The sequence below is a fragment of the Sceloporus undulatus genome, chromosome 3, assembly GCF_019175285.1.
Source record: "Sceloporus undulatus isolate JIND9_A2432 ecotype Alabama chromosome 3, SceUnd_v1.1, whole genome shotgun sequence".
In the NCBI taxonomy this organism is placed as follows: domain Eukaryota; kingdom Metazoa; phylum Chordata; class Lepidosauria; order Squamata; family Phrynosomatidae; genus Sceloporus; species Sceloporus undulatus.
The window spans coordinates 266,204,994-266,224,633 of record NC_056524.1 but is presented as its reverse complement, the minus strand read 5'-3'; the positions used below and the strand labels follow the sequence as shown (position 1 = coordinate 266,224,633).

General features: G+C 43.6%; 1 protein-coding gene across 2 annotated transcripts in view; it reads right to left on the bottom strand.

Annotated features, from left to right (window-relative positions):
* The window catches only part of CHRD (chordin), a 75,081-nt gene that overhangs the window by 7,507 nt on the left and 47,934 nt on the right, over positions 1–19,640 (bottom strand). For both annotated transcript variants that reach the window (XM_042456109.1, XM_042456110.1), the window contains 6 exons: positions 17,947–18,060; positions 9,631–9,837; positions 5,669–5,765; positions 4,028–4,078; positions 3,489–3,592; positions 1,798–1,900 (listed from right to left, as the gene is read on the bottom strand). In XM_042456109.1, the coding sequence (XP_042312043.1) occupies positions 1,798–1,900; positions 3,489–3,592; positions 4,028–4,078; positions 5,669–5,765; positions 9,631–9,837; positions 17,947–18,060 (676 nt within the window). The remainder of the gene's footprint in view (positions 1–1,797; positions 1,901–3,488; positions 3,593–4,027; positions 4,079–5,668; positions 5,766–9,630; positions 9,838–17,946; positions 18,061–19,640) is intronic.

Sequence of the window (19,640 nt, the reverse complement as noted above, 5' to 3'; positions counted from 1 at the left end):
AATCAGTTGATCTCAGTTCTGTTGGGCACTGCTCAGCTAGAAACAGTACAACACTGAAGAACTTTAAAAGGTCTATCTTTTAGGTGATGGTTAGAGAGCTGGCTGGTTAAAGGATTGGCAAAACACAATGCCTTTGAAGAACTTTGGTATCCATTTATTATTGATTTGAATGAAAGCCGGTTCCCACATGACCCCCTCCTTAGAAAGCACTGAAATTGTGAAAATCCCTTTTTAAACTGTAATGCTGTCATGGTAAATTAAGAGACCCAATGCAGTGCAGTGGTTTGAGTGTTGGACTACAACTCTGGAGATCAGCATTAGAATCCCTGCTCAGCCATGGAAACCCACTGGGTGACATTGGGCAAGTTGCACTCTCTCAGCCCCAGAGGAAGACAATGGCAAACCTCCTCTTTTCCTGTAGCTTGAATCCATCACTCCAGGTCCTATTCTCTGGAGCAGCAGAAAATAAGTTTGCTACAACCTCAATAGAACACCCCTTCAAATATTTAAACAGGGCTATCATATCAACCTTCTCTCATCCAGGCTAAACATACCCAGCTTCCCAAGTCTCTACTCATAAGGCATGGTTTTCAGACCCTTCATCATTCTAATCGCCCTCCTCTGGACACGAGATCCCTGAGTTCATAAGACTTAATGAATTTTAAATGTAGATTGTTGTTTTAAACTGATGTATGTTTTAACTGATGTTGTGTTCTTAATTGGTCATTGATCCCTGTCTCGATTCATAGGGAGAGGCAGATAATAATAATAATAATAATAATAATAATAATAATAATAATAATAGCTGATGAAAATAGGGTGACTTGGAGCTCTCGCATTCATAGAGTCAACAAATGTTAAATGGCAGCTAACAACAAAGAACAACAAAACAAAACTGGAAGTGATGGCACTGAGGTGTGTAAAGGCCTCCAAGGCCCCTTGCAGATACAATGCAGTCCCCAAACGCCTGATGTTTGCTCACGCTCACCCCTGTTTTTCAAGATCAGAGATCTGTATATGTACAAGTAGGAGCAGAGCTTGTACTGCAACCTCTTCACCAATATCTTTTCATAAACCCTAGAGATGTAAATATTTGCCTATTTTGCTAACTCATGCATGAAGAAATTTCAAAAGTTTTCTCCCAGTTGGGTAAGAGAGCTTTGAGCGTTTTTTGGGTAATTTTTTACACTTTCACACTTGCAAAAAATTCACTTGCATCCCAAAACAATGTATTTTAAGTAGAATTCTTCATACAATGTGCAAAACACACTACTAGCTACACAAAATACACCGTTTTCTGGGCAAAACGTGTAGGTCTTTGGGTGGAAAAACATTCTTTGCACAAATGAATTTCACACACAAAAAAGTCAAAAATCTGAAAAACTCACAAGACCACCCCCCTTTTCTAAATGTGTTGGTATGGGCGTGTCTCCGTATTGTGCACCAGAGCAGCAGTATCAAGATGCAGAGGTACCCTTCTCAACAGGGACAAGAATATTGTCATGTATATTTTATATTCTTAAATATGCTTAGATAGCTGGCAAGCATGTATATTTTGGTAAGTGCTCTTTTAAATGGTGTAAAGCATTTTAAAGAAGCATTGATTCAGAAGGCAGGCAAATACTGTTTTGCCATAGCTCTTTAACAATCCCTGTGCCAGAAGATCACAAGAGGAGTCAACTGCCTACTCCACCCTACTCTACCCCCTCCAGGAACATACCTGTTTGGTAGTAACCAAGGGACTTGTTGCTAAATCCAGCCTGACATGGTAGTGTTGGCCTGGCATGCTTAACTCACCTGGGCATTGCTTGCAGCAGTCCGATGGGTTGGCACGGATGGGATTCCTGCAGGTCAGGACAGGACACTGCACCTTCTCACAGTGTACTTCCCCCGAGGCTCCCTATGGGAAGGTGTGCAGGTACAAACCTGTGAGCATTAGCACAAATGGGGCCAGAGCATCATGCAAGCACATGCATGCATACATATTGTATCTCAAGCCAGTTTTCATACATTATAACAAGTCTGTAGCAGCTATGTACCCATGCTTTGCTTGCTCATGAATAGGAGCTCTAAAAAAGCAGCTAATTCCAACTTCTCACCTAGGCTGCTGATAGTCAAAAGATTTTCCCCGCAGGGTGGAAGCACACATAACAAACTGCATCACATTTGCCTTAACCAGCTACTCTATGGAAGGTGAAGAGAGTGCAAGAAGCACTTAGTTGCGTACTGATGAACAAAGGGAAACATTTCATAGTTAGAAATATAAGCTCATTGTGATAGGAAAACCCATGTATGGGCCAAAGCACAGAAAAATTACTGTTTAGACTATAGTTCCCAGAATCCCTTAGCCAACATGTCTAGTGACCAGGCTGGTTGGGGGAATCACAAAGAGTGATTTTCCTCAACTCTAGGCTCAACCACTTTCAGCTCCAAGTATAGACTCACTTTATTAAGTGAGTTCTCCATATGAAAAAGTTCCCTACAGACAGAAATTCTGTGGCACAATAAAGAGTCAGATATAGAATCATAGAATTTTAAGAGTTGGAAGAGACCGCAAGGGACATTCAGTCCAACCCCCTGCTATGCAGGAACTCTCAATCAAAGCAACCCCGACAGATAGCCATCCAGCCTCTGTTTAAAGACCTCCAAGGAAGGAGACTCCATTACACTCCAAGGGAGTTTGTTTCACTGTTGAACATCCCTTACTGTCAGGAAGTTCCTCCTAATGTTGAGGTGGAATCTCTTTTCCTGCAGCTTGCATCCATTGCTCTGGGTCCTAATCTCTGGAGCAGCAGAAAACAAGCTTGCTCCCTCCTCAATATGATATCCTTTCAAGTATTTAAACAGGGCTATCATATCACCTCTTAACCTTCTCTTCTCCAGGTTAAACATCCCCAGCTCCCTGAGTCATTCCTCATAGGGCATAGTTTCCAGACCCTTCACCATTTTGATCACCCTCCTTTGGACACGCTCCAGTTTTTCAATGTCCTTTTTGAATTGTGATGCCCAGAACTGGACACAATATTCCAGGTGGGGCCTGACCAGAGCAGAATAGAGTGGCACTATTACTTCTCTTGATCTAGACACTATACTTCTATTGATGCAGCCTAAAATCGCATTGGCCTTGTTAGCTGCCGCATCACACTGTTGACTCATGTTCAATTTGTTGTCTACTTGGACTCCTAGATCCCTTTCACATGTAGTTTTGTTCAGCAAGGTATCCCCCATCCTATATCTGTGCATTTCATTTTTCTGTCCTAAGTGCAGTATCTTACATTTATCCATGTTGAAATTCATTTTGTTAGCTTTGGTCCAGCTTTCTAATCTATTAAGGTCATTTTGAATTTTGATCCTGTCCTCTGGGGTATTAGCTACTCCTCTTAGTTTGGTGTCATCTGCAAATTTGGTAAGTATGTCTGCCATGAGCATTGGTTTCCTCACCCTCCAACATTTATGTAAAAAAAAAAAAAAAAGATTGATGACCAGACCTTGCAGGTACAAATGGCGCATTTAATGAGACCGAAGGGTGGGACGACAGGGTGCCAATGAGTTCCAGCTTCTCGCCATGTCTTGTCACCTTCAAAGTAACAACCTAAACCAGAAGAAGGAAAGTCAGAGTGCCACTCCTAAATTTCGAAGGCTGGACAAACATCTTCAGGCTGCTTCAGGCCCTCTGTCTAAAACAAGACTACCGGTACTTCCTCCCTGTCAATAAACTCATGGGTATAAGATTTTCAGAGGACTTTCTCTGACTACCATCCGTGGCAGAAATACACCATACAGTTACAAAAGAAAGAGGTTTCTCTGTGGCACAGCACAATTTTGGAATGCCTTCCTGATGGACATGCAAATAGCACCAACTTTCCTTCCTTTTCTACACCAAAACAAACTGCAGATTATTGCTCAGGGGACATTATGTTTCATTTTTAAAAATGATTTCTCTATTTTAAATGATTTATTTCTTCATTTTTGCTGAACAGTTTAATGCCTCATAACCCAAAACTCAGACAATTCCTCTTTCTCTTACCATCACTGTTGTATCGGGCTTTCTCAGCTCTCTGTCTTTCTTCCTTCTTCTCTGTTCAAAAAGAGATAGTGAGGAGACACCCGTACAAGCACATATTGGACATACAGAGGAAAATGAAGTACCTGCTGTGGCTGTTGAGTATTCTTATGCAAGTCTCTGTCTTTCCCCTCTACTGCTATGGTGCCCCCCTCCTTGATGTGTAGGATTACAATGCCTATCATTCCTAGCCAATATGAGCTTCACTGGGATGGTGGGAATTGCAACCCAATGAACCCAAAGGGCAGTGGGTTGGAGAAGGCTGTGACCTCAGGAGATACAATTGGAACTGCTGTTGGTTCACCATCACATCTCACCTTCATGTCATGCCCAGAACCCACCTCTTGTCCAGAGCCTAGAAAAGTTACTTTTTTTATTACTGCTATTGACAATCTGGAACGCATCCAGAGGAGGGTAACCAAAATGGTAAAAGGTCTGGAAACCATGCCTTATGAAGTCTGGCTTAAGGAGTTGTGTATGTCTAGCCTGGGAAACAGAAGGTTAAGAAGTGACATGATAGCCCTGTTTAAATATTTGAAGACTGTCATATTGAGGATAACAAGCTTTTCTGCTGCTCCAGCAACTAAAACACAGAGCAGTGGATGCAAACTATAGGGAAAGAGATTCTGCCTCAACAGTAGAAAGAACTTCCTGACAATAATTGCTGTTTGACAGTGGAATATGCTGCCCAGAGGGTGGTGGAGTCTTCCTGCATGGCAGGGGTTGGACTGCATGGCCCTTGTGGTCTCCTCCAACTCTATGATTCTACTCCCAGAACCCACTGCAGCCACCAGGACCATTAATTCTTGTTCTGCTCCTGTCCAACCCAATCCATTGTATGGCCAGAATCCTGTATGGCACAGCATAAGATAGTGGTTCTGCATACAGAACTATGTTATCACTGGCCATTTAACACCTTTTGGACATATCACTGCCCCCCCCCCCCCCCGGTCACTCCTTGCCTTTTGCAGTGCAGTGTTGGGGGGGCTGAAAAAGCATAAAGATATGACTCTATAGTCAGGTGTGAAATGATTCCCTCATCCACTGAGGCCTTGGGTGTGTGCCCTATAGTAGTCTCAATGGGTGATGTAATCATTTCACATCTGGCTATGGAGACAGACGGAGAGAAGGAGGAGGTGGGATGGTGGAGGAAGAAGGGACGTTCCTTTGGTCCACCTCCATCAGGCATGCAATGGAATGCCTGGATGGTGACTGCAGCAGCTCTACAGTAAGTTAAAGGGGTCTGTCTTGGTTGATGCAGAGGGAGGAAGCACCAGCCTCCAAAACAATCCAAAAAAAGACATAGGTAGAGGTTGGACTTATTCCTGCGATGCCACTAATAGGATGCCAGTCTGTTTGTTAGTCTGTTCAAAACTAATTAATGGGCAAATCACCTTGCTTTAATACTTCAGTCGTGTGTGCTTATTGTGATGGAGGGGTCCCTCAAGATTATAATTCTTTCTGTTCCCAAATGCAGAGGTCTGGCCTAAAGGCTGTCTTCCACCTTAATTTCCATCAGGTAGGGAAAATCCCTTCCTCTGCACCTTCTCCATTCCCACCCCCTGCAGGCCTGACTGTGCCTTGTTCTGCTTTGTCTTGTCTTACCTTCATCACACATAGGACAACACTGATCCTTTGGGTGCACCTGTTGGGTGCAGTTGAGGGGCTGGCACAAGACTGGATCACAAATTACTGTGCGCTTCTGTGGAGCAAAATGGGACAGGAAAAGAAGAAGAGACATTCTCGAAAGCCTGGCTTGCAAGATGAAGGATGGAGCAAACTGCCATTCACCCAACTCTTCTGCTCCGGTGTGGTTTCGTTATTTACAAATCAGGTTTCAATCCAGCACAGTGGCTCTTGAAGCCTTGCTTTGAAGGCCCTGCCCAGCAACCCTGCAAAGTGGGCTGCTTGCCAAGCCTTTTCATTATTAAGCAACTGCCACCAACTCACTTTCGTCCAGGAGCCCTGGTGGCGCAGTGGTTAAATGCCTTTACTGCAGCCATTCACTCAAAACCACAAGGTTGCGAGTTCAAGACCAGCAAAAGGGCCCAAGCTTGACTCAGGCTTGCATCCTTCCGAGGTCGCTAAAATGAGTACCCAGACTGTTGGGGGCAAATTAGCTTACTTGCTAATTAGCTTACTTGCTGTTCACCGCTATGATCTTTGGAACAGCGGTATATAAATAAAACAAATTATTATTATTATTATTCCTCCATATCATTTTCTCAGTATTTGGAAAAGCTGCATGTTTGCACTGTTGTGCCTTAAATACTTCATGGAAGCATGAAAGGCAATAAAGTCCCATGTGCTGTGCAATGTTCTTCCTTCAAATACTCAGAAGGTCCACTTTTATAGAGAGTGCAGACTGCACAAATTTCTGAGAATTGCCCCTAAAGAAGGCCAACTGATCAGAAAACCAAAACACGTTGGGCTTTTTGAGAAATAAAAGTTTTGGACCACTGCATAGCATATGAGACTTTGGCGGGTTACAGACCGCCCGTTTGGGGCGGCCTGCACCCGCCCCTTTCCCCGCTGTATCGGGGCCTCAGCTGCCAGACCGGCAGCCTCCAAGGCCCCAATCTGCTGCTTTCCAGGCTGTGGGGAAGCAGCAAAAGGCCGCTTCCCCACGGCCTATAAAGGGGTGTCCTTGGGGCTTCAAGCTCCAAGCTCCAAGGACACCCAGCGACAGCGGGGAGGAGGAGAAAGGGGCCACTTGGCCCCTTTCTCCTCTGTGTCGCTGGGCACAGCCATGTAAAGGCTGCGCCCAGCGACGCAAACCCCAGAAGGAGCTCCGTTTTGGAGCTCCTTCTCGCACCGTGGAAAGGGGGCTCTAGGCGCCCTCGCGCGGCACAACAAAGACATCACGTCCACGCCGCCTCATTTGGAGGCGGTGCGGTCGTGACGTCGTAATGGCGGCGGCCGTGTGGAACAGCCATCGCCATTTTGTGTGCGCTCCGCGCGTGCTAGGGTTGGGAGCGTCTGGAAAGGACGCTCCTTTCTAACCCTAGTACGCGCAGAGCGCGTACTTTTAGGCCCGTCTGTAACAGGCCCTTGTCTCCTTTTAGTGTGAATACATGCTTTCCAGTTTTTTTATTCTGTTCCTCATATCCTCCAGCGAACATGAGTACCAAGAATTCTGTCTGGGATATTCTAGGAGTTGTATTGAAACAAGAGGACTTCCCCCCAGCTTTGCAATTCATTATGCACAGGATCTATTATGTTTGAACATTCCTGCAAACTATGCTAAGAATGCAGTTGCAGCATTCACCCCCATGGCAAGCAAGCTGGCATAACTGGAAAACAAAAACAGTAATATGTTCCTTTTGTGACATTTAGTTTCTCATGTCTGTCTCTGTGTGTAGTAAACTGCCATTCCAGGAGCCATAATGGAGATGCTGGTGAACAAGCCAGAAAAAATTAGGACCCTGTCTCAATGTTTCTGTTTTTTTCCAAAGCCTTTTTTCCAAGACAAAAATGGGAAAGATTGAATTTTTTAAAACAACACAACAACAAGGATTTTAGAATATTTCCTTTTAGATTGATGGATGACTTGTTTAAGACAAGCTGCTCATATATTTGCTCACCCCAAATTATTGCTAAAAACTATATACAGTAACAGGAAAACTTTTATGAAAGACAATATACAGTATCAGATCATTGCAATTCCCTGGCTTGGGATCCTTTTCTTGTATCCTTTTATGGGAATGAATGAACCCTGTCTGCTAGACATTATGGAAGATTAGAGGAGACAAAATAATTTTCTGTTTTGTTAATGTGATTTTTTTTCTTTTGATTTTGTTTTTTGTTGCTTGCTTCTAATAAAACGTAAAAACCAAAGGTTCTCTACAATTCAGGACATTGTAGCTAATAATAATAATAATAATAATAATAATAATAATAATAATAGGAATTAAGTTTGTAACTATTGCCTGACTGGACTGTATTTTGGCATTTATGCCAAACAAAATGGTGTAATTGTTTCATAATGTGTATATAACACATGTTATGTTCCTAAAATAACAGAGTGACTTGCAACCTGTAGAGGGTGCTAATGGCACTGTTTTCTTCCATTTTTGCTATTTCTTCAGTTTTCTTCAATTTCGTCAGTATTTCTTCCTACAATGTCAGAGGGGTTTTTTTTTTCTGGGAAAAGGGGGAAACATTCTCTGCCTATGGTTTCAACATTTCTGGAAATTTTACATCTCTCAACAGATCAGCTGGAGGTTTTATCACATAGAGGTGAAACCTTGCTGGAAAAAAAAATGTGTCAGGGAATGCAGGGAATTTTACAGAGTCTTGGGGAAACTGTGAACAATGAGAGGTCCACAGGTTCACCCACTCATGTTATAAAATTACAAAAGGCTGTTCTTATGCCTTCTTCTAGAGGCAAAAGTAATCACAACAGCTCCATGCAATAGTGAATCCTCCAGATGCAAAGGGAATTCTACAGGCCAGGTGCCACGATTAGGATGTAACCCAAATCTGGTAAAGAAATAGTCACCGCATGGTTCGAGCAAGGCTGGTGGAAGCATCACTCTGCAATAGGAGAGCAATAGGTGTACAATAGGAGTTTTCTCCTCTTGGATTCAACAAGAATACAATACATCTTAACATGATAGAAGAAATTCTGCATACTTTTCAATGATTTGTCACAAGCTGGGACTTTCAATTGTGTAAAAAAAGGTTGCACATTTTGTGCAAAAAGTATGTTTTTATAGAAAATGTCATTATTATTAATTTTTTTTGCACAAACAAAAGATTTGTTTAAAAGTCCTGGAAGGGGTGGGACCTCCCAAAAATGTACAATGGTTATATTACCACGTTTTTGATGTTTTTGTTATTTTTTCATGTGTGAGAATGAAAAAAGTGAAGATTTACCATCTATACTCAACTATAATTCAACCTCATGTTTAAGTCGAGGGGAGGTTTTGGGACCAAACTTGTGGATTTTGATATGACCTCTGGATACATTGAGGGTAAAACATAGGGGCATATAACAAAGGATGAACGAAGCAAAGAAAATGATGCCAAATATTTTACAAAATTCCAGAAAACATAACTGTTTGTGCTCATCATAAAGGCTGGATGGTAAAGGGGTTGGTGCTTCTTTTAGATGCTGCTACACTGGAGGTTTAATGAAGTTTGGCACTGCTTTAACTGTCATGGCTCAATGTTGGGATTTGTAGTTCTGTGAGCTATTTAGCTTTCTCTATCAGAGAGCTCTGGTGCCACAACAAACTACAAATCCCAGGATTCCACAGGATGGAATCAAGACTGTTCAAACTGTGTCAGGCTGCATTCACACTACAGAAATAATCCAGTCTGACACCACTTTCACTGCCATGGCTCAATGCTATGGTATCCTGGGAATTATAGTTTGTTGTTGCACCAGAACTCTCTGATAGAGAAGGCTAAGTAGCTCACAAAACTACAGATCCCAGAATTTCATAGCACTGAACCATAGCAGTTAAAGTGGTGTCAAACTAGATTATTTCTGCAGTGCGGATGCACCCTAAAACTCCAGTGTAGCAGCACCCAGCATATTGTCCTATCTTCTTTCCACTCACCTGGCAGCTACATATGGAACATTTCTTGTCATAGTTTGGAGCCCAGCGGGAGCCATGTGGTCTGTGTTGTCCCTCAAAAAAGCAAGAATTGGGGTCTTTCTTCAGCTCTTCAGGATCCTTTGTGTTCAGATCTTCCAGGATCTCTTCTTCTGGGCCTTCAGGGGACAGCCGCATACCTCCTACTTCACAGTGGTTAGGAATGTGCACCTAAAGGAAGAGTGGCTATTAGAGAAATGGAATGGGATTCAGCCAAATGAATGGATACCAAAGCAAATCAGGACTGAACTCTCCCTAGAAGCCCACACCGAACAAACTGAGGTCGTCCTACTTTGAACATGAGCGAACATGACTTACAGGAAAACATAATAAAAGTGGAAAGCACAAGCAACAGAGGAAGGCTGCAATAAAGGTGGATCGATTCAATCAAGGAAGCCATGGCCCTGAGATTGCAAGACCATTGAACAGGCTCTTGGAGGCTTCACCCATAGTCCACTGTAAACTGAAGCCAACTTGACAGCAAATGATAACAACAAATGGGATTCTGCAACTCCCAAAAGCATGAATGGAAACAGACCAAATGCAAGGGCAAGGACTGGCTCAAAACTTAAATCTGATAAGCGCAGCCAATGGTGTGGAATGCTTACTTTGCTTCTGTGGAGGTTTTTATTCCCTGCGTTCCACAACATTTTCTATGCTGTTCAGGACCAATGGGAGGTGCAATCTAACAACATCTGGGGGGGCAGGGCACAGTATCTATTACCCCAGGTGCTGAGATTTTAGGGACAAAACCTGAAACCAAGGGATAACCTTTTGTGATTTCATATCTGGCAGCCCTGATGATGTTACAAGGAGCTGCCTCTGGTGATGTCATTAAAAATGGTACATGCAAACAAAGTTGGACCATTCTCATAAATCACACAAAACTCTTAACAAATGAAGACGATATTATGTTACTATGCTTCTATGCAATGCAAACAAGATATCTCTTTCCTGCAACATTTGAGCTTTTCCCTGCAAAAACCAACACCGCTTGCCTGTTGATTTAGGACCAGTCCACCTGTCTCCCACCTACAAGTGCCAAGTGCTCTGTGAATTTTCTCAGGACAGATGGTATTCACTTCCTTTTCAATCCCAGAACTAGCACCAATGTGCAAATGGAGGGAAGGCACACGTGCCACAGTGACTACTTGATGCCAAGACAGCTGGCAGCCTCCCAGCCAACATAGCATCTGGGAAGCTATCGGTAATGTTGGCTTGAGGCCCGGCTAAGCCACGAGGCAGACGAGAGCCTGTCTTTGCAAATTTCCCTGTTATGAATTTTCCCACTGCAGACATCAGGGGAATGAGTACTGAGAAATGCCTGGGAAGGGAACACAGTTCAGCTTGGCCAAGACCTAACAATGAGGAAGATGCCAGGGCAAACTTCTCTGGAAATATAGCTGACTTCGTTGTCATGGACAATTAGCAGCTTGGGAAAGTTATCTTTTGGACTATAACTCTCAGAATCTTTCCAGTCAACATGGTCATTGGCTGGGGGATTCTGAGAGTTATAGTTCAAGAAAATAGTTTTCTCCCCAAACCCTGGGTCACAGAATCACAGAGGTGGAAGAAACCCCAAGGGCCATCCCATCCACCTCCATTCTGCCATGCAGGAAAACACAATCAAAGCACTCCAGCCTCTGCTTGAAAACCTTGAAAGAAGGAGGGAGACTCCACCACACTCTGAGGCAGCATACTTCACTGCCAAACAGTTCTTACTATCAGGAAGTACTTCCTAATGTTTAGGTGGAATCTCTTTTCCTGTAGTTTGAATCCACTGCTCCATGTCCTAGTTTCTGGAGCAGCAGAAAACAAGCTTGTTCCATCCTCAATATGACATCCCTTCAAATATTTAAACATAGCTGTCATGTCACTTCTTAACCTTCTCTTCTCCAGGCTAAATATGCCCAGCTCCTTAACCTGCTCCTCATAGGGCATGTTTTCCAGACCTTTCCCATTCTGGTTGCCCTCTTCTGGACATGGTCCAGCTTGTCCACGTCTTTCTTGAGTTGTAGTGTCCAGAATTAGACACTGTTCCAGGTGAGGTCTGACCAAAGCAGAATAGAGTGGTACCATTACTTCCCTCATTATACTTCTGTTGATGCAGCCTAGAACTGCATAGGTTTTTAACCTGTTGCATCACATACCACCATAAATATGAAACTGGTAGCCCTCGACCCTGTGGCAGTACAAGCCCCATGACCTCTAACCAGCACAGATAAAGATGAGGAATCATGGAGACTGCAGTCCAGCAACATCTGAAGGGGCAGGTTGCTCACCCCTGATATATAGTCTGAAGGGGTACAGACTCAAACCAAAGTTATCATTCGAGTGAATTCTGTTAAACGTGAAAAGAAGATGAGACAATTCATCAGGTTTTGGTAGAATACAGACATCAGTATGTATGACTATGGATGGTAGAATAGGAAAGCATGTGAGGTCTGGCAGCTTGTTTGCTCTAGCTATGGGCGCCAGGTCAAGATTACCCCAGGTGCTGAGATTTCAGGGACAAAACCTGAAACCAAGGGATAATCTTTTGTGATTTCATAGCTGGCAGCCCTGATGATGTTACAAGGAGCTGCCTCTGGTGATGTCATTAAAAATGGTACATGCAAACAATGTTGGACCATTCTTATAAATCACAGAAAACTCTTAACAAATGAAGACGCATACACACCTTTCAAGTCACTGCTCTCAAAGTAAAGACCCTTTGGGCTGGAGAAGAGGGGCTAGACTGAGATTTGGGAACTTTACTTTTTGAGGCTGAGTGCTGATTCAGGAAGGCAGAAACATTTCTTCTGCTGCTGGTTAAAGTTGCCCCCTACCTGTTCCACAAGATGCATATGATCCTTCTTATCCTTTTAGAATAACTGAATCATAGAGCTGGAAGGGGATGCAAGGACCATTCCTGCCATGCAGGAAAACGCACTAAAGCACTTCTGAAAGATTACCATCCAACCTCTGTTTAAACCCCCCCCCCCCCCCCGAAAAGAAAAAGTCCACCATCCTTTGAGGTAGTCTGTTCCACTCTCAAGCAAGTTTTACAAACCATCAAGTTTTTCTTAATGTTCAGGTGGAATAGTTTCTTTCTTGTAATTCTTGTAAACATGACTCTATTTGTTCATGTTTTCATCTCTGAAACAATCAATAACACATTGGCCCCATCTTCTACAGGACACCCCTTCAGATACTTAAAGATATCTATCATATCATCTCTCAGGGTGCATCTACACTGTAAAAATAATGCAGTTTGACACCAGTTTAAGTGCTGTAGCTTCATCCTATGGAATCTTGGGGTATATATTTTTGCAAACTTGCTAACCTTCTCTGCCAAAGTGTGCTGGTGCCTCACAAACTATAAATCCCAGGGTTCTGTAGGAAGAAGCCATGACAGTTAAAGTGGTATTAAACTCAATTATTTCTACACTATAGATTCCCCCTCAGTCTTCTCCTCTCCAAATTAAACACAGACATATTCCTCAGTCATTCTTCATAGGGCTTGGTTTCCAGACCTTTGGTCCATCATGGTCACCATTCCAGCTTGTCAATATCATTTTTGAACTGTGGTGCCCAAAAGTGGACACAGTATTCCAAGTAAGGTCTGCCCAAAACAGAACAGAGTAGCACTCTATTTTGCACAGCTCCACAGGGGTAATTATAGATCCCTTGTTGCTGCCATCAGATTCAGTACTGAAATTCAGAAAGACACAGCAGACCAGACAAAAAGCACCACTTTTCAAAGTGCTGTGTTGCTTTACTAACCAAGACATCATGTGTTCCTGTCTGCCTTGACTACAAGTAGATCTGCACTTCTGGAAGGATCCTGAGTTGGAAGCATGAATCTACAGGTGAGCCTTGTTTGATGGCTCATAATAGCATACTAAATCAACAGCAACAACAACATTTTCAAACAGGCTTAGGATATGAGTTAACAGAAAACACATCTAAGGGGCAATTCCATTAGGGTAGTTATCTGGATGGTGTTGTACAGTCAGCCATCTATAGCCACAGATTTTTTAATCCATGGATTCAAGCATCCACAGTTTGAAAATATTTTTAAAATATCTAAATTCCCCCAATCAAACCTTGATTTTGCTAATTTGCTATGTCATTGTATTTAATGGGGCTTGAGCATCCACAGATTTTGTTATTCATGGGGGATCCTGGAACCAAATCTCAGCAGATAGCAAGGGTCCATTGTATTAAGATAAACACAAAAGTTCATTGAGGAAGTCTTTCATGACCGGGTCAAGTTTCAGCAGAAAGCGTCTCTCCATAAGTCAGCAGTTCCTGCTGATGGTTGGAGCAAATGTGAAATTGTTGTTAGTTGTTGTGTGCTTTCAAATAATTTTTGACTTATGGAGACTCAAAGGCAAAGCTATCATGGGGTTTACCGGTACCATAAACAATAAGAGTTGATCAGTCCTCATAAAAGGAGAGTGATTTCTTTTGTCCATTACAAAAAGTGATGGTGTGAGAAAACTTTTCAAATAACCACGTATTCCAAATTCTAGTCCACCATTTTTCCAGAGTTAAATCTCCCATATTCCAGTGGGTATCTATTTCACTTCTTACAGCAACCAGAAGGAAGACGATAAAAAGTTTTTGTGTTTCAGAGAGCTGTTTTCATTTAATGTTTTAACTTTCAATGGGAAAAGTTTTTCATTGCTGAATTTTGGCAACAAAACCAGAGGCAGGCATAGCAACATAGTATAGATGTCTGGGAGTAGAAATGGCCCCTAAATCCACAGACATTGCCTAGGCCTATACTAAACAAACAAACAAACAAGCACACCTGTGTTATCTACAGCCTGCATAACATACTATCTCAAGAAGTACAGTTTTGCCTCATCACTTCTCCTCCATACCCAGAAAAACTCCACCTGTTGAATGTTTTGCCTGTTAAGCACCGCTAAAAGCTCTGAGCCTTCCTTAGGGAAGAACAAAGGCGTAAGAACCCTACTGGCTAGGAATGCAAAATCCATATGTTAAGTGCAGAATTTACAATCTTGGCAAGCAGCCGTATCTGGCAGCTAGCTATGCTTCTAAATTTCCTCACTTGCTAAGGAACACAGAATAATTTTGGAAGCTCTCGTTCTTTGTGACCTCAGTCACTGTCAATTTACAATGGCTTTTTAACACTCCAAGCTTTCAAACCATGCCCAAAATATCCCTGGGAGGGAGATACTTAAGCATCTAATTTGGCAAGGCGACCCAGAAGTCTCAACTTGTTTCCCTCAGTGGGTGTGTGCAAGAAGATCTTATGATTTATTTACTGCATTCCACTTTTGATATTTAGATAAGAAAGGAACCGATGGCGCCATTTTTGACAGGACCTTTCAACCCCACTTACCCTGCCATACAGTACCTCAAACAATGGCGTCATTTGCTGTCACCCGGTGTGATCATGTTGGGATGGGAAAGCAGCAGCGATCTCACCACCAAATGCCTTTGGAAGGCTAGGTGCTGCTTCCCAAGGGTAAGGCAGGTGGGCAGTCCAGTGGGAGCATGATGAAAGACCCTGGCTGGGGGAGAGACACTTGCAAGGGAGGGAGAGATGCAACCCCCATGAAACAGAGGGGAACTCCAGAGTAAAAGCCAGTGGCTGTCTGGGTGCTCTAGTGCATGCTCTGCTTTGATTCTGGAGCTTGGGGGGGGACAGCAGAAGGCAGCGACTGCCTCTGTCCACCTGCCCCAACCTATTCATTCTCTCCTTCCCTTCCTCCCCTCCAGTGATGGCAGTACCTTCTGCTGCTCTGGCCACGGTGCACTAGCTGTCTCCTCCTTCTCTTCAGCTCCTCAGTAGTGGCAGTAGCCTGGCAGCTTGGCCAAGCAGTGCAGGACTGCAAGGGGGGGAGGAATTCAGGCACAGAAGGCAGGGAGGGAGTGCAAGGACCACCAATGGCACCCCCCTTTCTTAGCTGCCCAGCTGCCCAACCAGATCCAGAAAAGACTGGTGGGTGCATAGGCTGCTGGGTGTGCCACTGCCAGGTAGCTTGGCTGGGAAGGGGGGGGCAGTATGGCAGTCAGGAGGGGGAGGGTGGACATGGCACGCTCTTCCCTGCCTACTGTTGAAGCCCTGCTAGCACAGTGGTTAAATGCCAGGACTACAGCCACAACATTGTGAGTTCAGTCACAGGGCTCCAAGGTAGACTCAGAGTTCCATTCTTCCGTAGGTCGGTATAATGAATACCCAGCTCGTCGGAGGCAAGTGGCTTACAGATTGTAAACCACTTAGAGAATGCTGCATTCACTATTAAGCGGTATAGTAATGTAAATGCTATTGCTATTCTACTGCTACTTCTTGTTCTACTGTCCCCTCTCCTCCTGCTCTGCAATGGCTGGTGGCGTCCTCCTCTTTTCTTCCTTTTTCTATGTCCCTTCTTCCTCTGCTTTTGCAGAGGTCTCCTAGCAGATGGTGAGCAACTGCCCCATCAGGTGTTCAACCCCTCTGAGATGTCACCCAAGGAGTGTGCACCTCTTGCACTCCTTTAGCAATGCCCTGCTCTCAAAACTGCAATGTCTGCTTTCTTTCCCTTCTGGAAAGATTACAGTGATCTAGGGTTTGAGTGTTAGTGATCACTGCTTGTCTCAGCAGCTAAAAAAACCAGGTGACAAACTGTGAAAGAGTTGTGAAAAGTTTCTTTCTGGATCACAAGGCCCAGAAGTCAATGGCAATGTTGGCTGGGGGATTCTGGGACTTAATGGAACTTTCTGTCACTCTGGTAAAATAAACACAAGGCTGCTAACCACCCATCAGCACTCAGAAAAAGGCCACTGAATTTGCCCCAGTGTAACAAAATATGTTGGCCAGTTTGGCAGTTCCCATTTGGACTAATTGTTTAGGAATTTCAGCTTTCAGAGCCAAAGAACATCTTGATAAGACTCACAATATTTCTTCAGGGAGGTTTTTCATGGCCCTGTGAATTTTATCTCAGCCAAAAACATGAGACAAAAATGTGCCTACTGATCCTCAGAGGAATTTTCACAGAAAGCCAAAAGGCCAGTGGAATTTCTAGAGAGAGTGGAGAGCGCTTCACCCTTCCCTGCCTGCGGACAGTTGAGCGCAAAATTAGATATGACAGGAGCAGCCCTGTTTATCATTCAGACATCTGCTTCATTCACCTCAAAAGAAGAGGTGCAGGGAACAACTCTTATTTGTTTAACAAATGGCGCACATGAGTGACAGAAGCCAAGAGGCTGCTCCCTGAGCTTAGTCAATTACATTTAGGTTACTTCATTGTATGTATGATGAGGTGGGATCAAGTCCAGGAAAGTTTATACCAAAATAAAATTGGTCTTTCTTTCAGTTGTTGCTAGACTTTCTGTTGCTGTTTTTAAAATTGATTTAAGTTCCAAACTCCCAAAAGAAGTTAATTTCCTTCATAATTAAGCCACTTCATTTAATTATAAAAATGCCTGAATTTGGGATACCTTTTCACTGAATGGCAGGCTATTTATACTTTACTGTAAATAAATACTTTAAATAAACAAATATGTTACAGAAAAGGAGTGAAGTTATCCCATTAAGTTCCAATCATTATGCAATTATTCCCCCCCCCCCCAAAAAAAGAAAAAAACATTAATCCCAACTAATTCATTATCTCTACACAAATGTCTTCCAGACTGCACTCTTTCCTTCTGTGAGTGTTAGGCTAGGACTCTGGCAGACCAGGATTCAAATCATGACCATGGAAACCCACTGGGTGACATGTATTGAATCCCATTGTGGGAGAAAGGAGGGATATCAATCCTTGAAATAAATAAAATGAAAGAAAAGCCACACTCTCTGGGTCTCAGAGGAAATAAAAGGCAAACCCCCTCTGAACAAATCTTGCCAAAGAAACCCTGTGATAGGTTTGGCTTTGTTGTTGTTGTGTGCCTTCAAGTCATGTCTGACTTACAGTGATCCTAAGGTGAACCAATCATGGGGTTTTCTTGGCAAGTTTCTTCAGAGGGGGTTTGCCATGGCCATCCTCTGAAGCTGAGAGAGTGTGACTTGCCCAAGGTCATCCTGTGGGTTTCCATGGCTGAGTCAGGTTTTGAACCCTGGTCTCCAGAGTCACAGTCCAATGCTCAAACCACTACACAATGTTGGTTTGCCTTAGGGTCCCTTAAGTTGGAAACAACATAAAGGCACATAACAACACAATGATTACGACAACCGATCCTATACAGATCCATATCAAGTCAGATCAGAAGTTTCCACTATTAATCCAAGAACAAGAGAAACCCCACAGAAATGTGGAGAGTGGAAGACAAGTGACCACCACGCACCTTTCCCCGCATCTCTCCTCGAGGGTTTGCTTTGGTGCTGACTTGCAGGAAGGCTGTGCCTTGGGCCAGGTGGCGGAGTAGTTCTCTGTCTAGGTCTTTCACAACCCCTTGGGCCTATTGAGGAAGGAAAAGCACATCAATGGGGCTCTAGACAGCCATACCAATCCCAGTATTAATAGTTTACACATTCCTCCATTAAAAACATTTTAAACAGTTACAGTTTGTTCATTGAGGGCCTGTGTAAATTAATATTTTTTGTTATGTACAACTTTTATTAATAAGGTACAGTTGGCCCTCTGTATCCACGGATTCCTTATCCTTGGATTCAACCCACTCATGACTTTAGAATATTTAAAATATTCAAAAAATATAAATGCCAAAAAGCAAACTTTGATTTTGCTATTTCATCTAAGGGACTACTCCCTTGTATATAACTGTATACAACTGTATAATAATAAATAATAAATAAAATTTTTATTTATATCCCGCCCTTCCTGCGATCAGGGCGGCTTACAACAGGGTTAGAAACAACAATCCATATAATACAAAAAGATTAAAATACAAAAACATCAGACCATTCAATAAAATAACAGACAAAAAAGCCCCATAGCCCAACCTCTTGGCCACGGAAGAGGAGGGAGGCCCACAGGATTTTATTCGGGGAATGCCTGTTGAAACAGGAAGGTTTTCAGGTCCTTCCTGAATTGGGCCAGGGTGGTGGACGAGCGGAGCTCAGTGGGCAGCGTATTCCAAAGGGCTGGGGCAGCCGTGGAGAATGTCCTCCGTGTGGTGGAGGCTAACCTCCCAGCTGCACCATCTGGGACCTCCCGGAGAGGTAGGAGCAGAACCACTGGAGCGCAATGCCCCCGATCCCCACCTCTGCCAGGCGTCCCAGAAGGATACCATGGTCTATGGTATCGAAAGCCGCTGAGATGTCCAAGAGCACCAACAGGGACACGCTTCCCCTGTCGATGCTCAGACGGAGATCATCGACCAAGGCGACCATGGCCGTCTCAACCCCGTAACCCGCCCGGAAGCCAGTTTGAAATGGGTCCAGATAATCCGTTTCATCCAAGACCGCCTGAAGCTGGATCGCAACCGCCCTCTCGATCACCTTACCCAAAAATGGTAGCAGCGAAACAGGCCAATAATTATTATATACCAGGGGGTCGAGGGAGGGCTTTTTTAAAATAGGTTTTACAATGGCCAATTTGAGTTGAGATGGAAATAGCCCATCCCTCAGGGATGTGTTAACTATCCGGCGTAACAATGATGTTACCACCGGTCCCCCCTGGGCCGCTAACCATGAGGGACAGGGATCAAGAGAGCAGTATACAACTGTATTGTGTAGAATTCACTATTTTATATAAGGGACACCATTTTACTTCCCCATTGTATACCAGAGGCTTGAGTATCCATGGATTTTGGTATCCAGGCGGGATCCTGGAACCAAACCCCAGTGGATACAAAGGGCCCACTATACTGTTTTTTGTATTTATTTGCTTCTGATCTCCAGGAATGTTATACATTATAAAGCCTAGATTCAGACAAGGTGTCTGTGGTGGCAGCAGTGAATAAAGAGGGATGGTGTCCAGTGGAGCTAAAAGTTGCATAGTATCTCACACAGATACCTTGAAGACATCTAGGAGGTCTCCACAATTGGTGGACAGGAGGAGGTCCTTACATTGGTGGCA